This window comes from Hippopotamus amphibius, chromosome 16 (assembly GCF_030028045.1).
Source record: "Hippopotamus amphibius kiboko isolate mHipAmp2 chromosome 16, mHipAmp2.hap2, whole genome shotgun sequence".
Taxonomy (NCBI): Eukaryota; Metazoa; Chordata; class Mammalia; order Artiodactyla; family Hippopotamidae; genus Hippopotamus; species Hippopotamus amphibius.
In genome coordinates, this window is record NC_080201.1 from 2,119,291 (window position 1) to 2,146,046 (window position 26,756).

Sequence of the window (26,756 nt, forward strand, 5' to 3'; positions counted from 1 at the left end):
CCGTGCTCGCCCTTCCCCGCGGCAGGGGGCTGCATTGGCGGGCCTGGGTCGTGTGCTCCCGGGGAGTCCTGGGTCCCGTGACCAGAGGTCCCTTTGTAGCCCGACCTCTGGTGGGCACTTAGGGTCACTGCATGCTGCATGACTCCAGCCAGCAAGGTGAAAACAGCAAAGAAAGATATGCCACTTGGGTAAAGTTTTCACACTTTCCTGCACTTTGACTTGAAAATCCACAGGTGATGGAAGGCCGCCTTTCAGGCTCCTTCCCAGGGCAGGAAGCTCGGGGGAGGGAGGGCTGGCAGCTCTGCCTGGCCCTGGGATGAGCAGGTGCTTCTTGGGGAGCAGACTCAGGAGGAGGCAGTGGATCACCCAGGACACAGGAGGGGGGCCCGAGGGGGGCCTGAGAAGCAGACCCAAGGTCCACCCCAGACGGTCCTACTCTTCTCGTGGCACCCACACTCACTTTCGGCCCAGGCCAAGCCACAGATGCAAGGTTTTTTAGGGGAGGCCAGCCACACTACTGCCTAGGTCCCTAGAGCTTCTCAGCCCCCAAGCCCAGCTGCTTGCTTGGGGCAGGGCTTCTCCCCAGGCACGAGGTTTCCATGTTTGGGACCAGGTGCTTCTGTGCTGGGGCCATCCCACACGCTGCAGGGGCTGAGCTGCATCCCTGGCCTCCTGCCTCGTGACAACCAAAAATGCCTCCAGATGTGGCCAGAATCCCCTGGGGACAGTCACCTGATAGAGAACCACTGGGTCAGTACCGCCACCTCCATGCCCCAAACATGGTGCCAGGTGTTGGGGACACAGCAGTGAATAGGTGGCAGGGTCTCAGTCCTGCACAGATCACAGCGTGGGACATCCCCCAAAGGGGCTGGGGTGGCTTTCCCTTGACCCTTGGGTGCTGTACCAGAGGATGATCTACCTCTGAGGCAGTGAGGGGTCAAGGCTGAGATTGGAGCCGGTGGAGGTGGACAGGTGGTGCCTGGCCTGCAGGGCCCAGACGGTGGGCGAGGTGCTATGTCCTCACCTGTCTCCCCTACCCAGGAGGACGTCCCTCCCAGAACCTCAGCAGGGGCCCGGGGATGGGGTGTCCACAAAGCTCCAGAGCCAAGCCGTGGCTCCTCCCTAATACGGGGACCGCCTCTGGCACCTTTCCCTGGCTCCCGGTGGGCAGGAGGAGGCGATGACCCTTGTGTCAGCAGCAGTACTGTCTGCCACTTGAGCCAGTGGGTTGGCTTCCCACAGGGCCTGTGGGTGTGAGGCTGGGCACCACCAGGAGCTCAGCAGGAGGGAGCGGTCTGTCCGGCTCTGGCGTGCTGAACTGTGATCTCTGGTGAGAGGGGTTGAGCCTTCTAGTTTTGCAAACCCCCCAAAGGATTCTGATGTTGCACAAATACGTCCTTTTCCAAAATCTTTTGGGAAGAGGATTCCAGAGAAAATACCTCGAGGACCATGATTTTAAATATGCAGCTGTCCTTGGTACTATAGTGGGAATGGTTGAGCTGTCCTTTTTTATTTCTGGGCTAGGTTTTTTGAGATATAATTTATGTAACTTTTTGTGTAAGTACAGTTCTTTAAGTTCACCAACACATAGAGCTGTGACCAGGCACCAGTCAAGACACAGAATGTTCCATCGTTCTCAGAATCCCTGGTGCTGCCCCTCCATAGCCAGCCCCCCACCTCCGAAACCACTCGTCTGTTATCCATTCCCCGTTTCACCTCTTCTAGAATGTCTAATGAACAGAACCGCATAGTATGTGGCTTTTTTAGTCTCGCTCCTCTCATGTAGTCGTTTCTCTGCCTTTTATTCAATATCGTCTCCCTCCAAGGTGCTTTTTTATACATTTTCCCCCTAATGCTCCCCGTGAGATTTTAATACCACAGACATGGTTTACATGTACTGTATGCAGCGTGTGGTCTGTGTGCCTGTGTGAGCCCAGGTGGTCGGCCCCGTCGCCATGGAACGTCTCTCCTGTTCCCAGTGTTCCACAGTTCTGTTGGCAGGCAAGCTCCCACGGGGCGCCATGGGTGCGGGGGACACAGCACGGAGGACATGGCACGGGGGCCTCTCCTAGAGGATGCTTTGGTGATTCAGGGAAAGTACTAGGACAGGGTCCTTGGTAACTCGGGGGCGTGGGGGTGAGACAGTGACAGAGGCACTTAGAAGCGAACAGACTCTCCTAGCCTGGCTGCCTGGCATGGCTGTGATGTTTCACAGTGCTCTGATGACAGTGGTCCTGTGTCCCCCAGCAGACTGCAGGAGCTCGCAGTGAAGAGAGGCCAAGACGTTGATGTCACAGCAAACAAAGAGAGAAGTCTAGGTGTCACAGTCGGTGAGGGTGACAATGAAGCCTGTGGTCCCACAAACAAAGGGTAAGGTTTGGGGCAGCAGAGTTGACAGCATGCCATCCACTGGTGGGAACCTGTCACATCACGCAGGGCCCCCGTCTGGGTGAAAAAGTGAGTCCTGTGTCCAGGGCCATGATGATGGTGGCACCTGGTGTGATCTTGACCTAAACTGCTGTGCGGCTCAGGCTGGGAAGGGACTGAGTGCTCGACCTCGGAGAGACCCAGAAAGTCATGAGACATGAGAACTTAAAAATTACAGTTCTTACTTACATTTTATTTGAAAATCATGATTTCACTTGACCCATGGGATTTAGGTTTGTGAAACTCCTGTTCTATGCCTGTCCCAGGTCTGTTAGGCAAGGTTATCCTGAAATAACAAGTCAACCTCAAACAAAAGCACAACTTTTTGGTTCTTTTCTGGGTTACCAGTAATATGTTCTTTTTAAGGAATATTCTCAAAGATACAGATACGGACATGTGTGAAGGAGTGGGAAGTGGCTGTCCTCTAGCCTCTGGCTGGCCAGCACTGTGTGTATGTTTTTGTCTCTCTTTTTTTTTTTCATTTATTTATTTATTATTTTTTGGGGGTACACCAAGTTCAATCATCTGTTTTTATACACATATTCCCGTATTCCCTCCCTTCCTTGACTCCCCCGCCTCGAGTCCCCCCCACCCTCCCCGCCCAGTCTTCTAAGGCATCTTCCATCCTCGAGTTGGACTCCCTTTGTTATACAACAACTTCCCACTATCTATTTTACAGTTGGTAGTATATATATGTCTGTGCTACTCTTTCACTTCCTCTCAGCTTCCCCTTCACCCCCTGCCCCCTCCCAAACCTCGAGTTCTCCAGTCCATTCTCTGCATCTGCGTCCTTGTTCTTGTCACTGAGTTCATCAGTACCATTTTTAGATTCCGTATATGTGAGTTAGCATACAATATTTGTCTTTCTGACTTACTTCACTCTGTATGACAGACTGTAGTTCTATCCACCTCATTACATATAGCTCCATCTCATCCCTTTTTATAGCTGAGTAATATTCCATTGTATATATATGCTTGTCTGTGTCTCTTGATGGACATAAGCTCTCATTCTCTTGGGTGTATACCCAGGGTGGGGAACTGCATGGTCACAGGGTATTCACATGTTTAGGCTTTACTGCCGGACAGTTTGCCTGTATGGTTGTATCCCTTCTGTGGGTAATGTATGAGGGTTCCAGCTGCCACATCCTTTACAAATTTGGTACCATCAGCCCTTTTAATTTTAGCTACTTTTGGTGGGGATGGGGACGGTGATGAGTTACTCCTGATGTGAAACAGCAAGACAGTGTCGCAGTGGGCTCAGGAGGAGAGCAGAGATGGTGAGGAAGCCCAGGGCCCTCCAAGAGTGGCATAAACAAAATGCTAGGCTAATGGTGAGACTCCTGGATAATTTTGTCATTAGCTATTGAGACCAGTGGTGACATTATCTACACAGACACACATGTGGGGCACGGGTGGGGTGGGGAGGGTTGTGTTTGAAATAATTAGCAGCTATTGTGGTGGGGCAATGCCCAATCAGCATGTGTGCTGGCCAGGACATGAACTAATCCGTTTAATACAGGAGCCAAGAACCCTGAGCAGTGCCTGGGAACTCCTGTTTTCCCGGGGCTAGAACACAGCACATGGAGGTGTGGCCCCTCAGAGCTAGAGGTGCGTAGGATGGTCTGAACAAGTATCAATATTAATCGAGAATATTAAAGGTAGCAAAAAAAGGGAGTTCCCTGGTGGTTAGGGTTCCAACTTTCACGGCCGTTCCTGGGGTTCAATCCCTGTTGTGGGAACTGAGATCCCACAAGCCATGCAGCGTCGCCAAAAAAAAAAAAAAAAAGTTGTTTCCAAGAAATACTGCACCCCCACCCCCCCGACCCCCGGGTGCAGCTTGCGGGATCTCAGCTCCCCAGTCAGGGACTGAACCCTGGTCATGGCAGTGAAAGAAGCTCGGCATCTTAACCACTAGGCCAACAGGGAACTCCCATATTTCCAAGAAAGACAAACCGGACCTTGGGATAAAGGGCCTGGAGAGGCAGAAAACATTAAATTTCACTAAATTTGTAGACAAACATCCTGTCTCCATTTCGGCAACTGCCCGGCGCGCACACAGGCGAGGTGGAAGAAGGGGCGCCCAAGGGGCAGAGGAAAGCGGGCCAAGCGTCCCACACGGCACCGGCACCGCGGCACGTCTGGCCCACTGTTTTGAATTCCACCTTCAGAACCCCCAGGTAGCTTCAGAAACACACATTCTTTAAAGTCACAATCTGGGCCGAGTTCTGCCAGTGTCACACGCGCGGCGCCCAGTGACATCTGAACGTCAGAAGAATAAGGCACGACTTCAAACACAAAGAGGTCCCTGGTCCTGCGTGGGACACACGCCCACCGAGAGGCTCCGCGGGCCCCGGGGCGGCCCTGGGCGGGCGTCGCGCCCCTGCAGCCGCGGGGGCGGGTGCCACCTCTTTTTCTCCTTCCAGGGGACAGAGACCCCGGCTGGGGCTCCTTGAGGGCCCGCAGGCCCGTCCGTCGGAAACGGTGAGTGGGCTTTCCCGGGAGCGAGAGGGGGCTCTTACGGGGCCGACGCCCGCCCAGCCCGTGCGGCGGCCACAACTTAGAGGCAGTCACCCGCGCCCGGCCCGACCTCCGCTCCGTCCCCGGCCCCGCCCCGCTGACCCGGTGCTGCCAGGGTCCAATCCCCCGCCAGGTAAGGACACATGCCTAGGAAGCAGCACCTGATTGGTTAAGCGAGGGCCAGTCAGCGGCGCGCGCAGTGGGCCGTCGCCGGAAGAGTCTCGCCTCGGAGGGGCCGAAGGGCGGAAGAGGAGGGGTTTTGGGGGTCGGGGGAGGCGGGTCCGAGGGAGGAGTGACACGCCTGGCCCAGCCCCCGTTTTCGTCACGACTGTCATCGTGAGCTTCGTCACCGCCCTCACCACGACTTAGCAGAGTCGCGGTGGGCACTTCCGGAAGCCCTCGGGTGTCCGTTCGGTCTGTCAGCGCGCACTCACCCCGAGCGCGTCATGACAGGCAAGTGCCCCCCTCAGTGCTGCACGCTGGGCCACCGCGCCAGAGCTGGGGCTCCGCGCCCGGGTCACCTGAGGGGCCCCGGACCCCAGGGTCACCTGAGGGAAGCCGGACCCCGGGTCACCTGAGGGGCTCCGTGCCCGGGTCACCTGAGGGAACTCGGACCCCAGGTCACCTTAGGGGCCCCAGACCCCAGGGTCACCTGAGGGAAGCCGGACCCCGGGTCACCTTAGGGGCCCCAGACCCCCGGGTCACCTGAGGGAACCCAGACCCCTGGGTCACCTGAGGGAACCCGGACCCCAGGTCACCTGAGGGAAGCCGGACCCCGGGTCACCTGAGGGAAGACGGACCCCCGGGTCACCTTAGGGGCCCCAGACCCCAGGGCCACCTGAGGGAAGCCGGACCCCGGGTCACCTGAGGGAAGCCGGACCCCGGGTCACCTGAGGGAAGACGGACCCCCGGGTCACCTTAGGGGCCCCAGACCCCAGGGTCACCTGAGGGAACCCGGACCCCAGGTCACCTGAGGGAAGCCGGACCCCGGGTCACCTGAGGGAAGACGGACCCCCGGGTCACCTTAGGGGCCCCAGACCCCAGGGCCACCTGAGGGAACCCGGACGCCAGGGTCACCTGAGGGAACCAGGACCCCCGGGTCACCTGAGGGAAGCTGGACCCTGGGTCACCTGGGGAAGCCCCAGGACCCCCAGATCACCCTGTCCCGTAATAGCTTGTACCAGGTAGGCGGGACAGATACCATATCTACTTTATGTAAGCCCGAAAGCGCAAGTCATTGTTTCACTAACTGAGGTTGTCAGGAGTAAGTCGTCAGGAATGGATGTATCCAGATGCTCAAGGACTGTGCTCAAGGACTATTTGTCTCCATCTTTCAGCTTTGCTTTCTTCCCCTCCTGGAAGTAAAATGCCCACCAAGACGTCCGGAGGCTTACAACCTCAACAGAAAAGGACATTCCATTTCCCAGTAATTTTAACGTGAAGTCCCAGAATGAGTTTCATTGGGTTGACTTGGGTGATGACACCATTCTGAGCCAACCTCTGAGACTAGCTGGCTTCACCTTCCGGGCTGGGGAGTGTGACCCCTTAAGGAAACAGCGATGCTGTCGTGACCGCTAGGGGGCTTGGGTGCTATGTTGTCAAGGCACCACATCCTGTGCCACATCCTGTGTTGTCAAGGATCAGCTGGGGGAGTTGAGCTTAATGACCTGAAGCTCTTGCTATAATGAGATAATAATGATAATGATTGTTATGATGACATCACTCTTACCATTTCCATGTTACACATCACTATCAAGGAAGCTGGGCTTTGTGTTGTGTTGGATTTATGCCCACTGGACACTCTCCATACAGTAGCCAACATTCTAGCAATTTGTTTTGGGGAGATTGGGGCAGATTAACAGAGTCTGTGTAGCCCCAAATGCTTTGTCATCCCAGATACAAAGCATCCAGGTTTTACTACTGTAAGGAATTTCATTAGAGGTACAGTTTTGACAGTATTTTCTTTCACTATTCCAAGTAAGCTCAAGGTGTCTGATAAAGCATCATATGTGTAGTAGTTGGCAGCTCTGCATCTTAGAAAGTTCTCACCAGGTTGGATTGTTCCTTTCTTTCCCAAAGGGCCTAGCATGGGTTTAGCTGTAGTGTGCCTGGCGCACGTAGGTTTGGGGATACAGGATTCCACAATAGCTTAACATCTGGAATGTCAACCCCCAGACCTTAGCATGTGAGTGTGCACATACCTGCTTCTGTTGTCACCTCCTGTTCCCTCTTAGGCTCAGAACAATGACCTCTTCCACTTTTGGGGTTTAATGGTATGAGCCAGGCTGGCCCAGACCCTCACCCTAGCACCCCTGCCCCCAATTTACGCAAAGCCCAGAACTTCCTGAGCCTTCCTGTTCTTTTCTAGGAAAAGAAGCACATGTCAAACCGTTGGGAAGGAAGAGCATCTCATAGATCATTCGGTAAGGAAAGCCTCAACTACTTTGTCCCAACCCCGACACACCCCTGTGGGGTGGGGAGAGCAGGGAATGTGGGTCCAGAAGCAGCATCTCATGAGAGGGTGTGTCAGACAGGGGAGGTTCATGGTTTCAGGGGCCATGCAAGCCCCTGAATCTCTGTGTAGGGTCACCCACTGCCTCCCCCACCTCCCAGTTCCTAATGACACCTTGAGACAGGGATTCAGGAGGCCTGGGAGAACCAATGCTGCCCCTTAAAGTATCTGCTCTGAACATCAGATCCATCTTCCCCTGGAGAGGATGACTTTCCCTCTCCTCCTGCCTGTGGGTGTGGTGGGATCACATGGGATGGGTGTGGAAGCCTTTACAAACAGAAAGCACTGTATACAGATTGACATGGATAACCACAAAAAGAGCAGTCATTTGCCCCACTAGAGTTGGTTGTACTTCCTCATTTTTAGGGGGGAAATTCAAGATTTGCTCGTGGTAATGTGGCCGTAAGTGGTTGCACATCCCAACACACCTGGTCTGCAGGCTCTGGTGGTCCCCGCCAAGTGACTTTGGAGGGCCCCAGGGCAGGCCGAGATAGCCTGCCTCTTCGTGAGCTTCAAGAGCTGAGGCCTCAGTCCCTGTACCTGTCCCTGGATGCCCTGTCTTAACCTTGCTCCCTCTCAGCATGGATTTACTATTTCAGAGAGTGCCTTGACTCACATCGTTAATGCAGCATCACATTCAATTCTGCTTTTTCTGCCTCTTGCTCAGATGTGTCCTGTCCCCAGCACTGTTCACCAAGAGCCCATCTGCTGTGAGTGCCAGGCCAAATTTGGGGGCCTCCTGCCAGTGCCCAGGGCTGAGGCAGCGCTGCCTTACTGGGTCCCTCTGTCCTTGAGACCCCGAAAGCAGGTAGGTGACTTGAATCAGGGGTTCAGATTTATGGAGATATGATTGACATATGATAAGTGGCACGTATGTAAAATGTACATATGTGCCATTTGATAAATCTTGTTTGATAAATCTTGACAAATGCACACACCTGTGAAACCACCACCACAATTGTGACAGTGTGCAGTCATCTCTAGGTATTTGAAGAGGATTGGTTCCAGGACCCCTGTGGATACCAAAATCCAGGGTGCTCAAATCCCTTGTATAAAATGGTGTAGTGTAGTACATATACAGAACCCTAAGAGGTTTCCTTGTGCCCTTTTGTAATGCTACTCAACCCTCTCTGCCCCGCAGTCCCCAGGCAACCATGGATCTGTTTCTGTCACTATAGATTTGTTTGCATTTCCTTGAATTTTATATAAGTGGAAGCAGCTATGCTCAACCACTATACCCACCAATATGCACTATATAAATGGAATCATATAGTATGTACTCTTTTTGTCTGGCTTCTTTTACTCAGCCTGATTATTTTTGACATTCATCCACATCATTGCATGCATTGATGCTTCATTCCTTTTTACTGCTGAGTAGTGTATCGTTATATGGATAGACCACAGTTTATTTACTCATCCAGTGAGGGATGTGTGGATCGTTTACCAGTTTTTCCTATTTTGTTCAACAAGTAAAGCTGCCGTGAACATTTGCGTGTAAGTCTTTGTATGAACATGCCTTCATTTTTCTTGTGCAAGTACCTAGGAAAGGCATTGCTGCATCGTATGGTAGGTATATGTTTAACTTTTTAAGAAACTGTCAGCTGTTTTCTAAAGTGGTTGTGCTACTTTACAATATCTCCAACAATGTATAAAGTTCCAGTTCCTTCATATCTTCGCTAGCACTGGGTTTGGTCAGTCTTTTAAATTTTGGCCATCTTAATAGGTTTGTTCTGATTGTGGTTTTGGGGGATTTTTTTGGTTTTTTTTTTTTTGGCCACGCTGCAGAACTTGTGGGATCTCAGTTCCCCGATCAGAGATTGACCCCGCAACCTAGGCAGTGAAAGTGCAGAGTTCCAACCACTGGACCGCCAGGGAATTCCCGCTCATTGAGGTTTTAACTTGTATTTCCACAATGACTAATGATGTTGAGTGTCTCTTCATATATTTTTGCCATCTGCATATCTTACTTGATTTGTGTCTGTTCAAGTATTTTGCCCCTTTAAAAAAATTGGGTTGCTTTTTTTAAATTACTGAATTTTGAGAGTTCTTTATATATCTGAACACAGGTTCTTTATCAGATATTTAATTTGCAAGTGTTTTCTCCATGTCTTTGGCTTGTCTTTTAATTCTCATCACTGTCTTTCAAAGAGCAAAAGTTTTAAATTTTGATGAAGTCCAATTGATCAATTTAATCTTTTCTGGATCTTGCTTAGGGGTGCCTGTGCCCAGCACAGCTATGGATCATGTGTCCTAAGCATTTCTGTACATTTATTTATTTATTTATTTATTTATTGGTTGCATTGGGTCTTCATTGCTGCGCACTGGCTTTCTCTAGTTGTGGTGAGCAGAGAACACTCTTCGTTGTGGTGCTCAGACTTTTCATTACAGTGGCTTCCCTTGTTGCAGAGCATGGGCTCTAGAGCGCAGCCTCAGTAGTTGTGGCCGCGACATGTGGGATCTTCCTGGCCCAAGGCTTAAACCTGTGTCCCCTGAATTGGCAGATGGATTCTTAACCACTGTGCAACCAGGGAAGCCCTCTAAGCATTTCTAAGAAATCTTTGCCTAACCCAAGGTCAGAAAGGTTTCTCCTATGCTTTCTTCCGAAATTTTTATAGTTTACTCTTTATATTTAGGTCTGTGGTCCATTTTAAGTCAGTTTTTGTATATGGCATAAGGTATGGATTGAAGTTCATTTTTTGCACATGAATGTCTAGTTGTTCTAATACCACATATTATAAAGCTCATCCTTTCTCCACTAACTTGCCTTTGCACCTTTGTCAGAAACCAGTTGTCCATATATGTGTGGGTCTATTTCTGTTGTGGTATTCTGTTCTGTTGATCCAATTGTCTATTCTCATACCAATACTACACTGACTTGATTACTGTGGCTTTATAATTATAAAAAAGTCTGGAAATCAGGTAATGTTAGTTCTCCAACGTTGTTTTTCTTTTTCAAAGTTGGTTATTGTAGGTTCTTGGCATTTCCATGTGAATTTTAGAATCAGTTTGTCAATTTTTACAAAAATGACCTATTGGGGTTTTGATTGGGATTATGTGTAGATCAATTTGAAGAAATTGTCTTAGCAGTATTGAGTCTTCTGATCCATGAAAATGGTAATCTCTATATTTAGATTTTCTTTAATATTTTTCAGAAATATTTTGAAGTTTTTGGTGTACAGGTCCTGCACACCTTTTGTCATATTTATTTATAAGTATTTCATATTTTTGATGACATTGTTCTTAAAATTCAGTTTATCTTTGCTTATTGCTAGTATTTAGAAATACCATTTATTTTTGTATTTTGATCTTGTATCCCACAATATCATTAAACTCATTTATTCTGGTGGCTGTTTTGTAGATTCCATCAGCATTTCTGCATGGGTGATCATGTTATCTGCATGGAGATGGTTTTATTTCTTTCTTTCTGATCTGGATGCCTTTTATCTATTTTTCTTGTCTGATACATGGATGGAACTTCCAGTAGACTGTTGAAGTAGAGTGGGGAAGACAGACATCCTTTTTTACCCCCTGATCTTAGAGGATGCATTTGAGGTTTCACCATTAAGTATGATGTTAGCTGTAAGTTTGGATGCCCTTTATCAGGCTGAGGAAGCTCTCTTCTATTCCTAGTTTGCTGAGAGCTTTTATCAGAAATGAATGTTGGATTTTGCCTGTGTCTATTGAAATCATTTTATAGTTTTTCTTTTATGGTTCATTAATATGATGAATTATTTTTATTGGTTTTCAAAAGTTAAACCAACCTTTCAAACCCATTTAATTATGATGTCTTAATCCTGGACTTGTAGAATCAGTTGGGAAGTATTCTTCTATTTTCAGGAAGTCTTTGTGTAGAACCGGTATTATTTCTTCCTTGAGTGTTTGGTAGAATTTGCTGGTGAGGCCATGTGGGCCTATAGCTTCCTTTGTGGGAAAGTTTTCAACTACAAATTTAATTTAATACATACAGAGCTGTTTAGGTTATCTGTTTCTTCATGAGTGAGCTTTAGTAGTTTATAGCTTTCAAGGAATTTGTCCATTATATTAGTGTTGTTGAATTTATTGGCATAATGTTGTTCATAATAGTCCCTTATTACCCTTTTAATATCAGCAGACTCTGTAGTGATTGTAGAATGTGGAATCTCTTGTTTCTTGTTTTTTAATAGACTCTCAAAGGGGTCAGTGGTATCAAGATGACTAAGTCATATTGTTCTAGGCAGTGGTGGTAGCCTCAGTCCCTCCTGTTGGTCATTGTATCATTTGAAAGTTGGGCAGAGTAAGTATTATTATCCCCCTTTAGCAGATGGGCAAACTGAGGTCCAGAGAGGGCAGGGACTTGTCCAAGATCACACAGTCAGTCCATAGCAGATCAGGGATTAGAATCTAGGTCTCTGGCTCTGATTCCAGACTCTTCCCACTGAGTTTTGCTGCTGGGTGTCAGGGATGAGGGTGGAAGGAATATAGAAGTCAAGGTGCTCAGCACATCTCACCAGGGTGACTGCCCAGCCTCCCAGCTGGTCTCACTGTCAGCCATCATTTCCAGCTCTGACTGTCCATTTTCTGATATAAGCTTTTAAAACTGTAGATCTGGTCCTGTCACTCCCCCGTGGAGCCCCATTTCCCTCAGAATATGGACCAAACTCCCTGACACAGCTCCTGGGGTCCTTCTCGATCTTGCCCCTGCCTGGATACGAGTCCCCATTCCACCTGCTCCTCAGGCTCCTGTTCCATCAGAAGGGAAGTGTTAGGTGCAAGAAACAGAAAACTGTTCCACAATGCATTCAACCAGGGGCTTTGGTAGAGAGGGTTTCTTCTAGGATTGGTTTTTTGGCTTTATGATGTCTTCAAGGACCCAGATTGCTCAGTGTTTGCACTGTCACTTCTAGTGTTTCTAGATGGTGGCCATGGGTCTCTGTCTTACCCGTGATGCACATGGGAGAAAGTGAGCCTTTCAGAGTCTTCCAAAGGCTTACTCTCCCACCCTCTCTTTCTTCTCAGGGATAAAACATTCCCAGAAACCCCAGCTGACTTCTCTTCATCTTTTTATCTGCAACACCCGCCCCCCACCAAGACCCTTTGCTGGCAAAATGGGACTGGCTCATCTCTGGGGCCAGGCTGCTTTGCCCCATGAGCAAAATTGGTTTCTTTTAACAGGAGGAGGAATGGTTGCTGTGTAGGTGACACATTATGTCCACCCTGGTAGTTCTATTGTCCGGGTCCATGGGGCTCTCCACAGGCATAATTGCTCCCCTGCTTATCCATCTAGCCATCACCTCTACCCTGAATGTTCTCCCAGCTTGCTCCCCGCGTCTTGGAGTTTCTTCTTTCCCAGCAGACGGTGCTGTGCAGGGAGGTGCCATGGGCAGGATGGGGTCTTGTTGCTTCTGGCACAGCCCCTGCCACGGAGAATGGGCTCAGCAGGTGCAGGTGGACTGGGTAGAAGAGGCCAGAGTGTCCTTATCCTACCAGGCAAAAGGGTCCTAGGTGAGGTGTCCCATGCCATGGTGGCAAGGAGCCACGGTGCAGGGAGGTTCCCGGGTCTCCAGGCCTTGTTTCGTCTCCTTTGGAGGAGGCCCAGGACCCCCTTCTTCCTTCCTGCGGCAGTGCCTGTGCTTTGCAGCACACCTTACACCAACATTCCAGTTCAGTCCTCCTGTAGCCTCAGGAAGTCGCAGGGGCCACTCAAAAGCAGTTTTATGTTTTATAATGTGCACCGTGAGCACGTGATTGGACATTGCCGCAGTGCAGCAGGGTTGTGGTGCATGGAACTCTCTCTCTCACCCCTTTCCTGGAGGTGTCCTTGTCTGTCCTTCTGGAGATTTTCTTTGCATGTGTTGTTTTGCTAGTGATGTACAAGTCACCCTAACGCCTGGCTTGAAACAACAGTCACTGTGATTGCTCATGTGTCTGAGGGGGACTCTGCTGGTGGCTTGGCCCCAGGTGTCCTAATCTTGGCGCAAATGGGCTGTCTCAGGCACTGTCTTATGTCGCCATGACAGAGGTGCCAGAACAGCTGGACACCTGCGGGGCCCTTCAGCCTGACCCAGATCTGGCTGCTGTCACTCCCTACTTATTCTGTTGGCCAAACCAGTGCATGGTCTGACCAGAGTCGAGGGGCGGGTCTACCCTGTGTCCTTCTTCTGGAAGGAGCTGCAGAACTGCAGGGCAACGGGTGAGACGACTGGAGGGGGTGGGGTGAGGAATTGGGGCAAGGGTCTGACCCATCACACCTTATATACAAGAAACATTGCACACACACATTTTTTTTAATGTCAATGGTAGCATACAGTGCTGCAATTCTCACTTAATACTGTGTCTCTGTGTTCATCCTATGTCAGGAAAGACAGGTCTGCCTCATTCTTTCCAAAGGCCACCCATTCCCTCTGTCCCCTTGTCCATTATTTATTGTCCCTTATTATGGGCATTGAGGCCGTTCAGTCACTACAGCCAGTGCTGCACTGAGTATTCTTGAGCAAACGCACACATGTCCTCCTGGAATACAGTCCCAGGAGTGTAATTGCTGGATCAAAGACTATCCATTTTAGACTCTGACCGATGTTGTCAAGATGCTGGCAGAGCCTTCTCTCTAGCCGAGGATGCTGAGGCTCAGAGAGGCTAAATGTTGCACCCAAGGGTTGCTCCTGGAGACCGCCAGGCTCAGGACAGAGCCAGGTGTCCTGACTCCCACCCATGTGTCCCGCCACAGCACCACACAGATGTCCCACTGCAGAGGTGCAGGTGGTGGGTAATGAGGGTTCCAGCCACCCCTGGGAATATCATGAAGGGGGGACCTGCTCCCTCAGCCAGGCGGTTGGGGTGTGCTGTGTAGAAGAGGTGCTCTCCAGGGCCCTCCCCGAGGCTGAGGTTATCTGGGGGGTGGCTCCACTCCGCTTTGGACCTTCTCTTCCCTTCCTCTGTTAGATCCAAAAGATGGTCCGGTTTCATGTCCCCAGAACCACCAAGGCATTCCCTTGCCCACGCCACCGCTTTGGGGGCCGCCTCCCGATGCCTAGGGATCAGGCCGTGATGCCTTACTGGGTGCCCCAGGTCCTGAGGTCTCACAAGAAGGTAAGACGGAGCCTCGCACGGCAGCGAGGCCTGAGAGTGAGGGGTGGGCTGAGGAGGGGCCCAGAGATAAGGGGAAAGGGTGCTGGGTTCTTTCCCCACAGTGGCCTCATTGATGTCTGGGGGTCTTCTGGAAGCTGTGGCCCAAGGCAGCAGAGTGCAGGAGGCAAGCGGTCCTCAGGGCAGGCCCAGGTCAGGTGTCCTGGTGGTGTTGGGAAGGGTGGGCTACACTGCTCTCTGATGAGGTGCTGCTGCCACCTTTCCCGCCATCTCTTCTGTCCCCTTCTCTCCTGCCTTCTCCTCCTCCTTCCCTCTTCTCTTCCATCTCTCTCACCTCCCTCCCTCTTCCTTCCCACCCCATCCTCCCTCTCCTTGCCTTCCCTCCCCCTCAGCTCTCTCTGCCTGTCTGAGCACTCTGCACTTGTAGCCCCAGCCTGGCAGGCATGGAGGGAGGGTGCTGGGGAAGGACCATCACTCGAGTGTCTGTCCTCGCTCTTTGGCTCTGTATGGCTACCTCAATAGCTCTGGTTCCAGGTCAGCAACTATGGAGGGGGATGGTCAGCCAGGTCTGGCCCAACTCAGCTTCAGGGCCACTTCTCTCCCTTGCTTTCTGAGTGTCCTGGAGTTAGAGGCTTCCTTCTGCCTTCACCCACATTCCAGTTGCTGGTTTTCTGTCATCAAGTAGCAAATTGTCCCCAGAATTAAGACCCAGAGGCCTTTTAAAAGGAGAATACGGCTTGCATTCTGAGCTGGCCGTGGACCCCTTCCAGGGGGTTTCCAGGCCAAATCACTGGGCTCCCCTCTTGGTGGATCACTGTGGCTGGCACACTTGCCCACATTCTTATCTTTTGTCTTAGGTGGTGAAAAGGCAGCAGAGTTTTAAAGGCATCCCAGGTAACAGTGCACACGGGTCTCATCCCCTCTCTCCCCAAGAAAGGGGGGTCTCATGAACATCATGATGGGGGGGGAGACTTCTGTCACCCCAGATGGGTGTAACACACAGAAGGCCACAGACTGGCACACACACCACTTCTCCCACCCCTACCCTCACCAGGCATCAGTAAGCATCCCCCACCTTTTCCCAGTGAACCCAGAGAAGCCTCAGACTCTACCAGTTATCAGCATTGGCTCACAGGATGAAACCAATTTGCATCCTGGGGTTAGGTGGTATCTAAAGTGTTTTTTAATCTTCTAACCTTCTATAGTTTATGATACGGTATGTGTATGTGTGTGTTGTATATAAATATGTATTTATGACATAGTATATATGTTTATATGTTGATGTATTCCTACATTCCTATATTCATGACACATTATATGTTCATGACACCACATTTACGCATATATTCATCGTACAGTATATTCATACATTCATATGTTCATGACAGGCATAGCACATACATGTTCATATGTTCACAGTGCAGTGTGTATTTGTGACAAGGTGTGTTTGCACATCCATATATCTATGGCCTGATGTATGCCTGTAGTCACGTGCTCAGTCACGGTGCACCAAGAGGTGGTGTCTCCACCTGTACCTTTACTTTCTTTGTCTCTAAAATGAGTGGAGTTGCTTTCCCTTGTAGATGGCTGACACGTCTGCTTTTCTGCATTGCATGTGAGCAAAGGAGTGGACATGTCTTGTGGGCTCAGATCACACCCTCACCTTTTTGTGTTGGGGTCAGACTGCACAGTGAGTCTCCTTGATGGACTCTGTGGAGGAGGGACTGGACGGGTACCGAGAGGTTACGTATCTGACACGGGGTTTCTGTGGTGCGCAGGTGATTTGAGTGGCCCACCCAGAGCCCAGGGGTACGCAGCTAAGGGGGAGAGTGCTTGGGAAATGAGCGGCCACCACCCCGCACACCCACCTCTTCATGCAGAAGATACCTAGCTTTTTCCTGTTTTTAAAGGTAGCAGTTAGGAGGAGCACGAATTGGCACAGCCTTTGGTGGGAGGTTTGGCGGTATCTATCAAATTTTATAACGTGCATAAGCCCACATCTGGGTAATATCTGTAGACACTCCACGCATGTCTGTCTGCAGCAGTGATTTCCTTGGCAAAAAACTGGAAGCAACTTAAGTGTCTCTCAGTGGGAGGATGGACATGAATAGGGGTGCATTTGTAATGTGACATCAGCTACCTAGCGTTTGCAACTGTTAGGGACGATGAAATGGACCCCACATACATTGCATCGTAGAAAAACAAGTCACTGTAGCCCAGGCAATAGGACTCCATTAATGTCAATTTTAAAAACAAAAGCTCTGTTTGTGCATAGGTGAAGGTTGATGTCATGTGTCTGAGCTGACAGTAACCCCTGTGGGTAGGGAAGCGGGCAGGTCAGGCCCAGCAAAGAGAGGCTGTTGGTGGGATGCATGATGAACAAAACAGATAGCAATACATTACCTCAAGTTTCAGGTAGAGGAGCCAGAAATCATTGTATTAAAAAAAAAAAGACAGTAGAACAAGAACCACCTGAGAAACTGCTCTACTCACCATATAATCACTGATTTATGGGTTTATTTTTATGGATTTATTTTTATTGGTTGTTTTTGGCTTTGAATACTCTGCATCTTTAAGAAAGTCTAAAAGCTCAGTCAGTTTATTGTTAAATCATACATCCACTGATACGTTGTTAAAAACCAGTATTAATTTTTACTTCAGCCATTGTTTTATAGTTCAGGTGATTTATGTTAAAAAATGTTTCAAGCTTCAAATCTATGCAAGCCAGAAGGTGTTCACAGGACATGAGTGAGAGCGCAAGTCTCACTGCCGCCAAGAGGGTGGAGATCCTTCTTTTCTCAAGCGGAGCTTTGTGCAGAGTGACTTAAAAATATGAGACGATTCCCTTGGCCTCAAATCCAGCTGATTTCCATTTTAAAGAGAATATCTATGTTTCTGATCTTGTATTTTCCTTGTAAATAGAGTGCTTTTCTTCTTTATGCTTTTGTGGTAGAATTTTTTTATAAGGAAAATAGACTTTATATTGAGTGCATTTTATTTTATTTTATTTTAGTTTTTCTCTTTTTACACTTTTTATTTATTTTTTATTTTTTGGGGTGAGTGCATTTTATATTAGTATAATTAGAGTGTATATTTTATAGTAGTAGCATATTAATAGCATAATAAAAATAAATAAGAGATATAATGTCAAGAGGGTCACATGTGACCAAAGCAGGTCTTGAAAAAGCTAAAGGGCATCAAGGAGATGGAGATGTTTGAATTTCATTTGTGGATGTGGTGGTTGTTAACTTCTTATTATGAGAAATTTAAAATTCTCCACTAAAGCCCAAGTTCCCGTCACTCAGCTGTAGCCATGATCAGCTCCTGGCAGATCTGGTTTCATCAGGGCTTCACCCACTCCATCCCCACCTCCAAAAAAAGAAAAGAAAAGAAAAGAAAGAGAGAAAGAAAGAAAGAAAAAGAAAGAAGGAAGGAAGGAAGGAAAGAAAGAAAGAAAAAGAAAGAAAGAGAGAGAGAGAGAGAGAGAGAGAGAGAGAGAGAGAAAGAAAGAAAGAAAGAAAGAAAAGAAAGAAAGAAAGAAAGAAAGAAAGAAAGAAAGAAAGAAAGAAAGAAAGAAAAAGAAAGAAAGAAAGAAAAAGAAAAAAGGAAGGAAGGAAGGGGAAAAATGAAAAGGATTAAGGAAGGAAGGAAGGAAAGAGAAAAATGAAAAGGATTCATGTGGAGCAGATCCCAGCTAACTACCATATTGTTTCATTCATAAATATTTCAGTAGGCAGCTCTAAAAGATAAAGACTCAGAAAACACAGCCAGGAGGCCCCACAGTCACCCTAGAAACAAACAGCAGTGCTCTCTTCATCTCAGTGGGTGCTGCATCAGTGCTGACACCCTGGGGCTGTGACCTACTTACTGGGACACCTGGTTTCCTTGCCCTGGGTTCCAGAGGTCTCTCTCATGGGTTTGGACTCAAGAGCACCCTGTCCCCACACCCTGTCGAGGCCTGACTCGCTTTCTCTGCCTAGAAGCTCCCCTGGACGTGCGCTCTGGGTACAACCGCTGGCGGATCTGTGGCGAAGAGCACCGTCTCTTCAGGTGGCAGCAGCTCCAGGCCCTTCACCAGGCTGAGCCTGTGGCCCGGGGGCAGCCAGCAAACCCCCCGGCCCCCCTCCTGCCCCTCAGCCTCAGACTCCTGACCTTCCTTCAGGCCCTACTGAGGGTCATTGTGGCCATCCGGTGAGCAGGTGCGGGTGGGGCAGTGGTGGCCTTGGGCTCATCTCACTCCCAGGGTTTAGTTGAGTCGAGGATGTGGGAGAACTTGGTTGTCACTCAGCAGAGAGTGAGAAATGGGCACGGCCATGTTTACTGTTATGTTGTTACCATTGTCTGCACTCTTGCTCATACCTGACACAGGAATCTTCTTCCAGAAAATGCAGGGGAAGATCAATCCATATTTGTCAGGGCCAGGGCCGATGGTGGGAAGGTGGGGCATCTTGGCACCACCCACCTTTATTTCCTCACCTCTTCCCTTTTCGCAGGTCCCCAGATTTCCCTGCCTCTGAAAGACCACTGGTTTCAGTTTCTGAAAATTTCTGTTGTGTTGGGGTTGGAAGTGGATTTTATTTTATTTTATTTTATTTTTTTAATTATTTTTTTGGGGGTACACCAGGTTCAATCATCTGTTTTTATACACATATCCCCGCATTCCCTCCCCTCCCCGACTCCCCCCACCTCGAGTCCCCCCCACCCTCCCCGTCCCAGTCCTCTAAGGCATCTTCCATCCTCGAGTTGGACTCCCTTTGTTATACAATAACTTCCCACTGACTATTTTACAGTTGGTAGTATATATATGTCTGTGCTACTCTTGGAAGTGGATTTTAAGCCAGCTTGACCAGCCAGCCCTCTGGGGTTTGAGTGCACCACACCCTCAGGGGATCTGCTGCCTCTCCCCAAGCCCAACCCCAACCATCAGGGCTCCATGTTGATAAGCCCTTTCTCCAGCCTCGAACCCACTGGCCTTGCCCAGCCCTGTGTTTCTCACCTGGAACCCCACTCAGTCCAAGACAGGGCCTCCCCTTACCTGGCTGCTTGCTTTAGTCTCCTTGGAAAAAGCTCTCCTCCTCCTCTTCCTCTAAACTCCCCTGCCCCAGTTTACCCATCTCCTTAACCATTACCCCATCCACCCCCTTCTTGCGGTTTCTTTCATCACACCAATATGTAAATACATACAAACACAAATATGTAAATAGAAGACATGCAAATACATATCAGTATGTAAATATGCACAATTAGAATTTACATATATTGACTTGTTTGCTTTTTGTCTGTCTCCTCCACACAGTTGTAAGAAGAATGTTCTAGAAAATGTCCAGTATCTGAAAAGTTTCAGATGTCTTTTGCCCTGTTTTCTAGTTGTTCACACAGGAAGGTAGCCCTGTCTTAGTCACTCCATCTTCTCTGGAAATGGAGGTTCCTCTCCTGGCATCCTGCTTGTCCACTCTCCTAGTATTGGGCACTCCCTGTGGTCACATATGACACCGTGATGCACATCCGCATACGAGTGCCTATAAAGACCTGGGTTGCAACTTCTCTAGGGCGAGTGCCCCCAGGAAGGGGCCGGGTGGGGGTCTGTCAGCTTTGTGTGATCTGTGAACCTGAGGGGGGCAGTATCGTGAGATTTCCTTTTTTTCTTGAAGTTTCATCTTTCTTTCTGTGTTTGCCAACTCGATGTCAAATTTAGTTGGACTCCCTGGTTCCCACTCTGGGAAGAGCAAAGAAAGAAACTTGTCTGTAGATGGTCTGTATTAAGCAGGTGGTCCAGGTGGGCTAAAGGAAAATTGCTGATGCTTTTGTAAGAGGTGTTTGCTTCTGAGCCAGGGTCTTAGGGCAGAGGTCAGGCACTAACCAGCTGTTTAGATCTCAGGAGAAGCTGCTGGCCCATCTGCTGGCCTGGCAGAGACTTGCTAGAACTTCAGAGGCCTCAGGAGAGTGGGTGAGTGCCAGACCTGCCTGACAGGGAGCCCTGAAGAGTAGTGATGAGTCAGACACTTGCCTTCTTGGCTGGACTTGCCGTAGCCTTCGTTTTATTCAATTCCTTCCATAGTTCTGCAAAGCTGGGATTCTCCTCGGAGTTCCAGAAGGGGAGAGTGGGCTCTAGGGGTTGAGTGCCTCACCTCAGGTCCCACAGCTGGAAAGAGAGCCAGCCAAGACTGCACCCCGTTTTCTGCTTGGGGTCCTCAGGGACTGAGTGTACACCCCACTGTGTGGTGGGGTTTCCTTCACCCTCCACCCCGTGGAGGTTCCCCGCATAGGCCCTGCAAAGGCAGTGAGGTTTCAGTTTCAGGGGCAATTCTTAGTAATTGCCTTTCTCTTTGCTTTCTAGCCAGTTTTTTTGGCTTTGAAGTTGGAATCAACAGCTACAGTCAAGAACATCAACACAAATGTCAGTCATACTCAAGGTCTTTAACAAAAGCCATCAAATCAGGAAGAGTCTGTGATAGCCACTGTTTTCTCAAATCTTATAATTCACACCCAAGAGTCAATCCAAATTATTTATCATCAGGTAATTCTTAGTTGTAGTGGAGTTGCTTTGAATGCGGGTGAGGTTCCATTATGAATACAGTCAATAAATGTTATTTGTGAAACTCTTGAAGTGGTCACTTTTTTAACGATAACCTCTGATTTCCTTCATGAAGGTAAAACTTGTTCTTCACCTCTGTGTCCCTGTGGGAGGGGGGCCATCTCTGAGTCTCTCTTCCCCTTACAAGGACAGCAGATCCTCTAGACAAGGATCCTGAAGTGGTTTTAGCACCTGTTTCATGTGGGTCTCACTTTAAGTAACATAAAATTGCATGTAATTTGAATTTTTAAAAACATATCATTCACATACCATAAAGTTCACCTTTATACAGTATATGATTTAGTGTTTTTTGCTGTATTTACAAGGTTGTGCAATCATCACTACCGTCCACTTCCAGATGTTTTTCACCTCAAAAAGAAACCCTGTACCTATTAACCCCTCACTCCCCTTTCCCTTCTCTCCCCACCCCGGAAACCACTAACGTACTTTCTCACTTTGCCGATTCTGGACACTTCATATAAATGGAATCATATAATATGTATCCTTTGTGTCTGACTTTTTTTTCATTTGTTTTCAAGGGTCACCCACATTGTAGCATGTGTCAGTGCTTCATGTTTTCAAGGGTCACCCACAGCATAGCATGTGTCAGTGCTTCATTCCTTTTTTTTTTTCGGTTGCACTGCGCGGCATGTGGGATCTTAGTTCCCTGACCAGGGATTGAACCCACACCCCCTACAGTGGAAGCGTGGGGTCTTAACCACTGGACTGCCCAGGAAGTCCGTTTCATTCCTTTTTATGACTGAATAATATTGCATTGTAGGGATGTACCACATCTTGTATATTGATTCATCTGTTAGTGGACATTGTTTCTACTTTTTGGCTATAATGAATAATGCTGCTGTGCACATTTGTTTATGAATTTTTGTGTCAACATGTTTTCATTTCTCTCGGGTATGTACCTAGGAGTGCTGAGCCATATGGTAACTCTCTTTAATGTTTTGAGGAGCTGCCTCAATTTTCCATGATGGAAAACTGTGCACCATTTTGTATTTCATATTCTCACAAGCAAGGTATGAACTTTCCGATTTCTCTGTATCCTTGTCAATACTTGTTATTTATTTATTTTTAAAAATAAATTTATTTATTTATTGGCTGAGTTGGATCTTCGTTGCTGCGCATACGCTTTCTCTAGTTGTGGCGAGTGGGGGTGGTGCGTGGGCTTCTCGTTGTGATGGCTTCTCTTGTTGCCAAGCACGGGCTTTAGGCACATGGGCTTCAGTAGTTGTGGCACGTGGGCTCAGTAGTTGTGGCTTGTGGGCTCTAGAGCGAAGGCTCAGTAATTGTGGTGCACAGGCTTAGTTGCTCTGTGGCATGTGGGATCTTCCCAGACCAGGGCTCAAACCCGTGTCCCCTGTGTTGGCAGGCAGATTCTTAACCACTGTGCCACCAAAGGAGTCCTGCCAACAGTTGTTATTATCTGTTGTTTTGATTTTAGCCATTCTTGTGGGTGTGAAGTGGTATCTCATTGTGATTTTTTTAATAATTATTTTATTTTATTTTAATTAATTAATTTTTGGCTGCATTGGGTCTTCACATCTGTGCGTGGGCTTCCTCTAGTTGCGGAGAGCAGGGACTACTCCTTGTTGCAGTGCACAGGCTTCTCGGTGTGGTGGCTTCTCTTGTTGTAGAGCCCGGACTCCAGGCATGCGGACTTCAGTAACTGTTGTGCACGGGCTTAATTGCTCCTCAGCATGTGGGATCTTCTGGGAAAGGGGATTGAACCGCTGTCCCCTGCATTGGCAGGCAGATTCTTAATCACTGTGCCACCAGGGAAGTCCCTCATTGTGATTTTGATTTGCATTTCCCTAATGACTAATGACATTGAACATATTTTCATGTGCTTATCGCCCATTTGTATAGCTTCTTTGAAGAAATGTCTTTTCAAACCAATTGTGTATATTTTGATTGGTTACATATTTTTTTTGTCATTGTTGAGTTTGTGTTCGGTATATATTCTGGATACTAGATCTTTATCAGATAGATCTTTTGCAAATATCTTCTCCTCTTCTGCTGGTTGCCTTTTCACTTTCTTGATGATGTCCTTTGAAGTACAAAAGTTTTTAATTTTGATGAAATCCAATTTTCAATTGTTTCTTAGGTTTCTGGTACTTTAGGATACGTGGTCCTATCTAAGAAATCATCGCCTAATCCAAGGTCACAAAAATTTACTTATGTTTCCTCCTTAAAGATTTATAGTTTAGTTCTGAAACTTAGGTCTTTGAGTATTTTGAGTTAATTTTTGTATATGGTGTGAGGTAGGGGTCTGGGTTCGTTCCTGAAGTGATAAAATTATAGAAATGGAGAACAGATTAGTGGTTGCCAGGGGTTCAGGAGGGGCTGGTGGGGGGAGGGATGTGGGTGTGACTACAGAAAAGCAACATGAAGCATCCTTGTCTTGACTTTATCAATGTTCTGTCTGTGAAATTGTATTGTAATTTTGTAAGATGTTGCCAATTGTGGCAAAGGGTAACATGGGATCTCTCTTATAAGTGCATGTAAATCTACAAATATCTCAAAATAAAATTTTAATTTTTAAAGCAGTACAGTTTGCTTTGGAAAATGTTGAGAATATAGAATATAGAATCTGTGATATACAAATTTTAAAAGTACTAAATTATGTACTTTCATTCCTGGGAGCTTGTTAAATTCTTATGATTCTCACATTTAATTCTTGGAAGCTGAGATAACTATTGTTATCCTATTTTGGCAAAAGGGGAAGCTGATGCCCCAGAGAGGGTCTTTTGTGGCTGCACAGGGCCACACAGGACCACACATGACCACATGGGGTCACATGGACCACAGGGGCCACATAGGAGTACATGGAGTCACATGGGACACAAGGGACCACACAAGACCACACAGAACCAGGATTTACCCCATGATCCTGTTTCTTTTAAATGCCGATACCTTCCTAGCCTATATCTCAGCTTCCCTATTGCTGAAAGTTTTCCAGATAGCAGTTCCTGCCAAGATGTATTCCATGGAATACTCACTATGTTCGGTACTCTTAGAGGGTTCCATTGTCAAATATGTTTGGGACTGTGCACTGTAGATGAGTGTCTGAAGAGACCTGTGCACACAGGGCGTTGCCATGAGTGCTGGTTGTAGGGTGACTCCTGTCTGTTATTTCTGTGAAGAGATGTGCTCTCTGCTCTTTGCAGCATGGGACATGCTCTACAGACACAGGTCTACTGATGTTTCTCAGAGTACCTCTGTGATGCGACCCCAGCAGGCAGCAGTGACAGGGCCTCCCTTCCCCACACCTGCACCAGGTATTCCTCCTCTTTTGAATCTCTGCCAGCCTGAGAGGTAAAGCATTCTGTTGCTGTGTCATTTTAATTGGCATTGTTTAATTGCAGTGTGAGCAGCTCCTCACACGTTTGCTGGTGTTTGTGCTGCCTCTGCTGCAAGTGGTCTGTCCGTAGCCTTCGCAACCCTTCCACCATCTGACGTGGTTCCAGCTGATTACAGCTGATAGTGCCAGTCAACATACTAAAAACAAAACAAGACAGAAGAGCAAGGCATCTTTAACTGGAATGTCCTTGGACTTCAGAGTGCAGTAAAGGGGGCTGAGGTCATGGCCAAGGGCATGTGTGAAGCATGGAGAATCAGCCAGGCATAAAACATAGCACATGCTGACTTGTGTGGGCCCCTGAGTCACTAACGTTTATGAGCTGGGATGGCAATGCCCAAACCCTCATGGGCCTCCAGTTGCATCAGTTGACAAAATTGGGGACCGAGATGTGCCGTTTCATAGACATCACTTTCTTCTCCAGCAGGTCTGACTCTACAGAAACCAAAAGACAATAAAATATATGTAAGCAAAGAGATGGTCGGGTGGTGACGGTGCTAGGAAGAAAGGCAAAGCAGAAAAAGGATGGGTGGTGATTGGGTGGGGGGCCTTTCTGAATAGGAGACCCTGGGCAGAGGATTGAATGGGGGCAAGTGTGGGGACAGAGTGCTGGACCAAGGGGTGGCAAGTGTGAAGGCTCTGAGGGTGGGACATGCAGGGAGTGTAAGGAAGCTCAGGAACTCAGTGTGGCTAGAGTGGACAGTGAAGTGGACAGTAGAGTGGTCAGGAATGGAGATCTGGAGGTCAACTCAGGCCCAGTCCCGAGGCCTTGACATTATGGGAGGGGCTTAGGGTTTATTCTGACTTGGGGAAGCCCTTTGGAAGCTCCTGAACCCAGTGACCCCAGGCTGGATTCTAACTCACTCCCTCTGGTGGCCATGCTGAGAACTGGCGGAGGAGAGGTGGCCTTGCAACCTAGGAGGGTGGGAATGAGCCTGAGATACTGGTGTGTTGTGAGGATGGAGACAACAGGATTTGCTGGTGGATTGGCTGGGGTGGGTGAGCAGGGGGAAGGAGGAGCCACGTGGAGGAGCTGGTGTGGCTGTTAGAACTGAGTCTGTGTGGAAGGGTGAGGCGGGGCTGGAGGTGTAAATCTGAGTTACCACCTGGCTTGTTTTGGAGCCCTGAGGCTGGATGCAATCACCTGGGGAGTGGGTGTGGTTGGGGAGGATGGAGACTGAAGCAGAAGGGGGGCCAGCTGCAGTGGGTCCTGCCACCTGCATGTTCTGGTCATCCAGGGGACCAGCAAATGGGACGTTCTCTACCACTGGGAGTTTTGGATGGCAGAGAGTTGAGAATACACACCATGCAGAAAGACTGTGATCTGGTCACTGAAATGATACTTGGGTGTTCCTACATGATTGAACACATGCCATAGCAATGCAAATGGGTTCTGGTGTCGTTACCCCTCCCCCACAGCTTCCTCCTTCGTCTCTCATTTCCTCATTTCCTCTCCTTCCTTCTCCTGTCCCCCTCTTACCCACTTTTCTCCTCCCCCCCCCCCCCCCCCAGTCTTGTCTCCAGGCCATCTTTCTGCCATCAGTGATCATGTACTACAGGCTCTCTACAGCCTAGGAGGGCCAGCTTTGGGATCCCACGGTCTGTGTTCTCCTGGTGCAAAACCTTAGAGGACCCCCCTCCCCACCACTCCCACCACTGAGGAGTTGCCAGGGTGCTCTGTGGCTCCACAGTCTAAACATCCTAAATTCAAACACAGCCTTTCTCTCTCACTAGTAGTGTGGCCCTGGGCAAGTTTCCTAAGTGCTTGTACCTCAGTTTCCCAGTGGTAGGATGGGCTTACAAATATCTATGAGGGTAAGTCAAAAATTATCCGCACTTTGACTTACCCTTGTACATCATATAATTTGGGGAAGAGTTAGATAATGTGGTATGTATAAAGTGTCTGTGATGTAATAAATATTAAACTTGCTGGCCTCTCTTCTGCTTCCTAGTCATTTCAAACGTGGGCTCTGAGCTGGGTGATCTGGTTTGAATCCTGGTTCTACAGCTTACTGTGTGTTTGGTCTGTGCCTCGGTTTCCTCCTCTATAAAATAGAGGTAAGAATAGTTCCTACCTCATAAGTTGCTGTGGCCATTACATGAGTTAATAATAATAAAGCAGTTTCAATAGTGCCTGACAGGTAAGTGCTAAGGAATTATTTGTTAAATAAAAACAACTGCCATGATAAAAATACTCAACAAATTGGGAATAGAATGAAACTATCTCAATGTAGTAAAATCCATATATAAAAAAACCCACAGCTAACACCATACTCAGTGGTGAAAGACTG

The 26,756-nt window shown here is 48.3% G+C and overlaps 1 protein-coding gene across 1 annotated transcript; it reads left to right on the top strand.

The window, feature by feature from the left end:
- The first annotated feature begins 5,280 nt into the window (after positions 1 to 5,280).
- On the top strand, positions 5,281 to 21,275 carry C16H16orf95 (chromosome 16 C16orf95 homolog). The gene is made up of 7 exons (XM_057712944.1): positions 5,281 to 5,397; positions 7,313 to 7,367; positions 8,124 to 8,264; positions 14,375 to 14,521; positions 15,376 to 15,412; positions 18,502 to 18,709; positions 20,856 to 21,275. Exons 3-7 carry the CDS (start codon positions 8,124 to 8,126, stop codon positions 20,872 to 20,874), a joined length of 552 nt encoding a protein of 183 aa, XP_057568927.1. The 5' UTR covers positions 5,281 to 5,397; positions 7,313 to 7,367; the 3' UTR covers positions 20,875 to 21,275.
- The last annotated feature ends 5,481 nt before the right edge of the window (positions 21,276 to 26,756 follow it).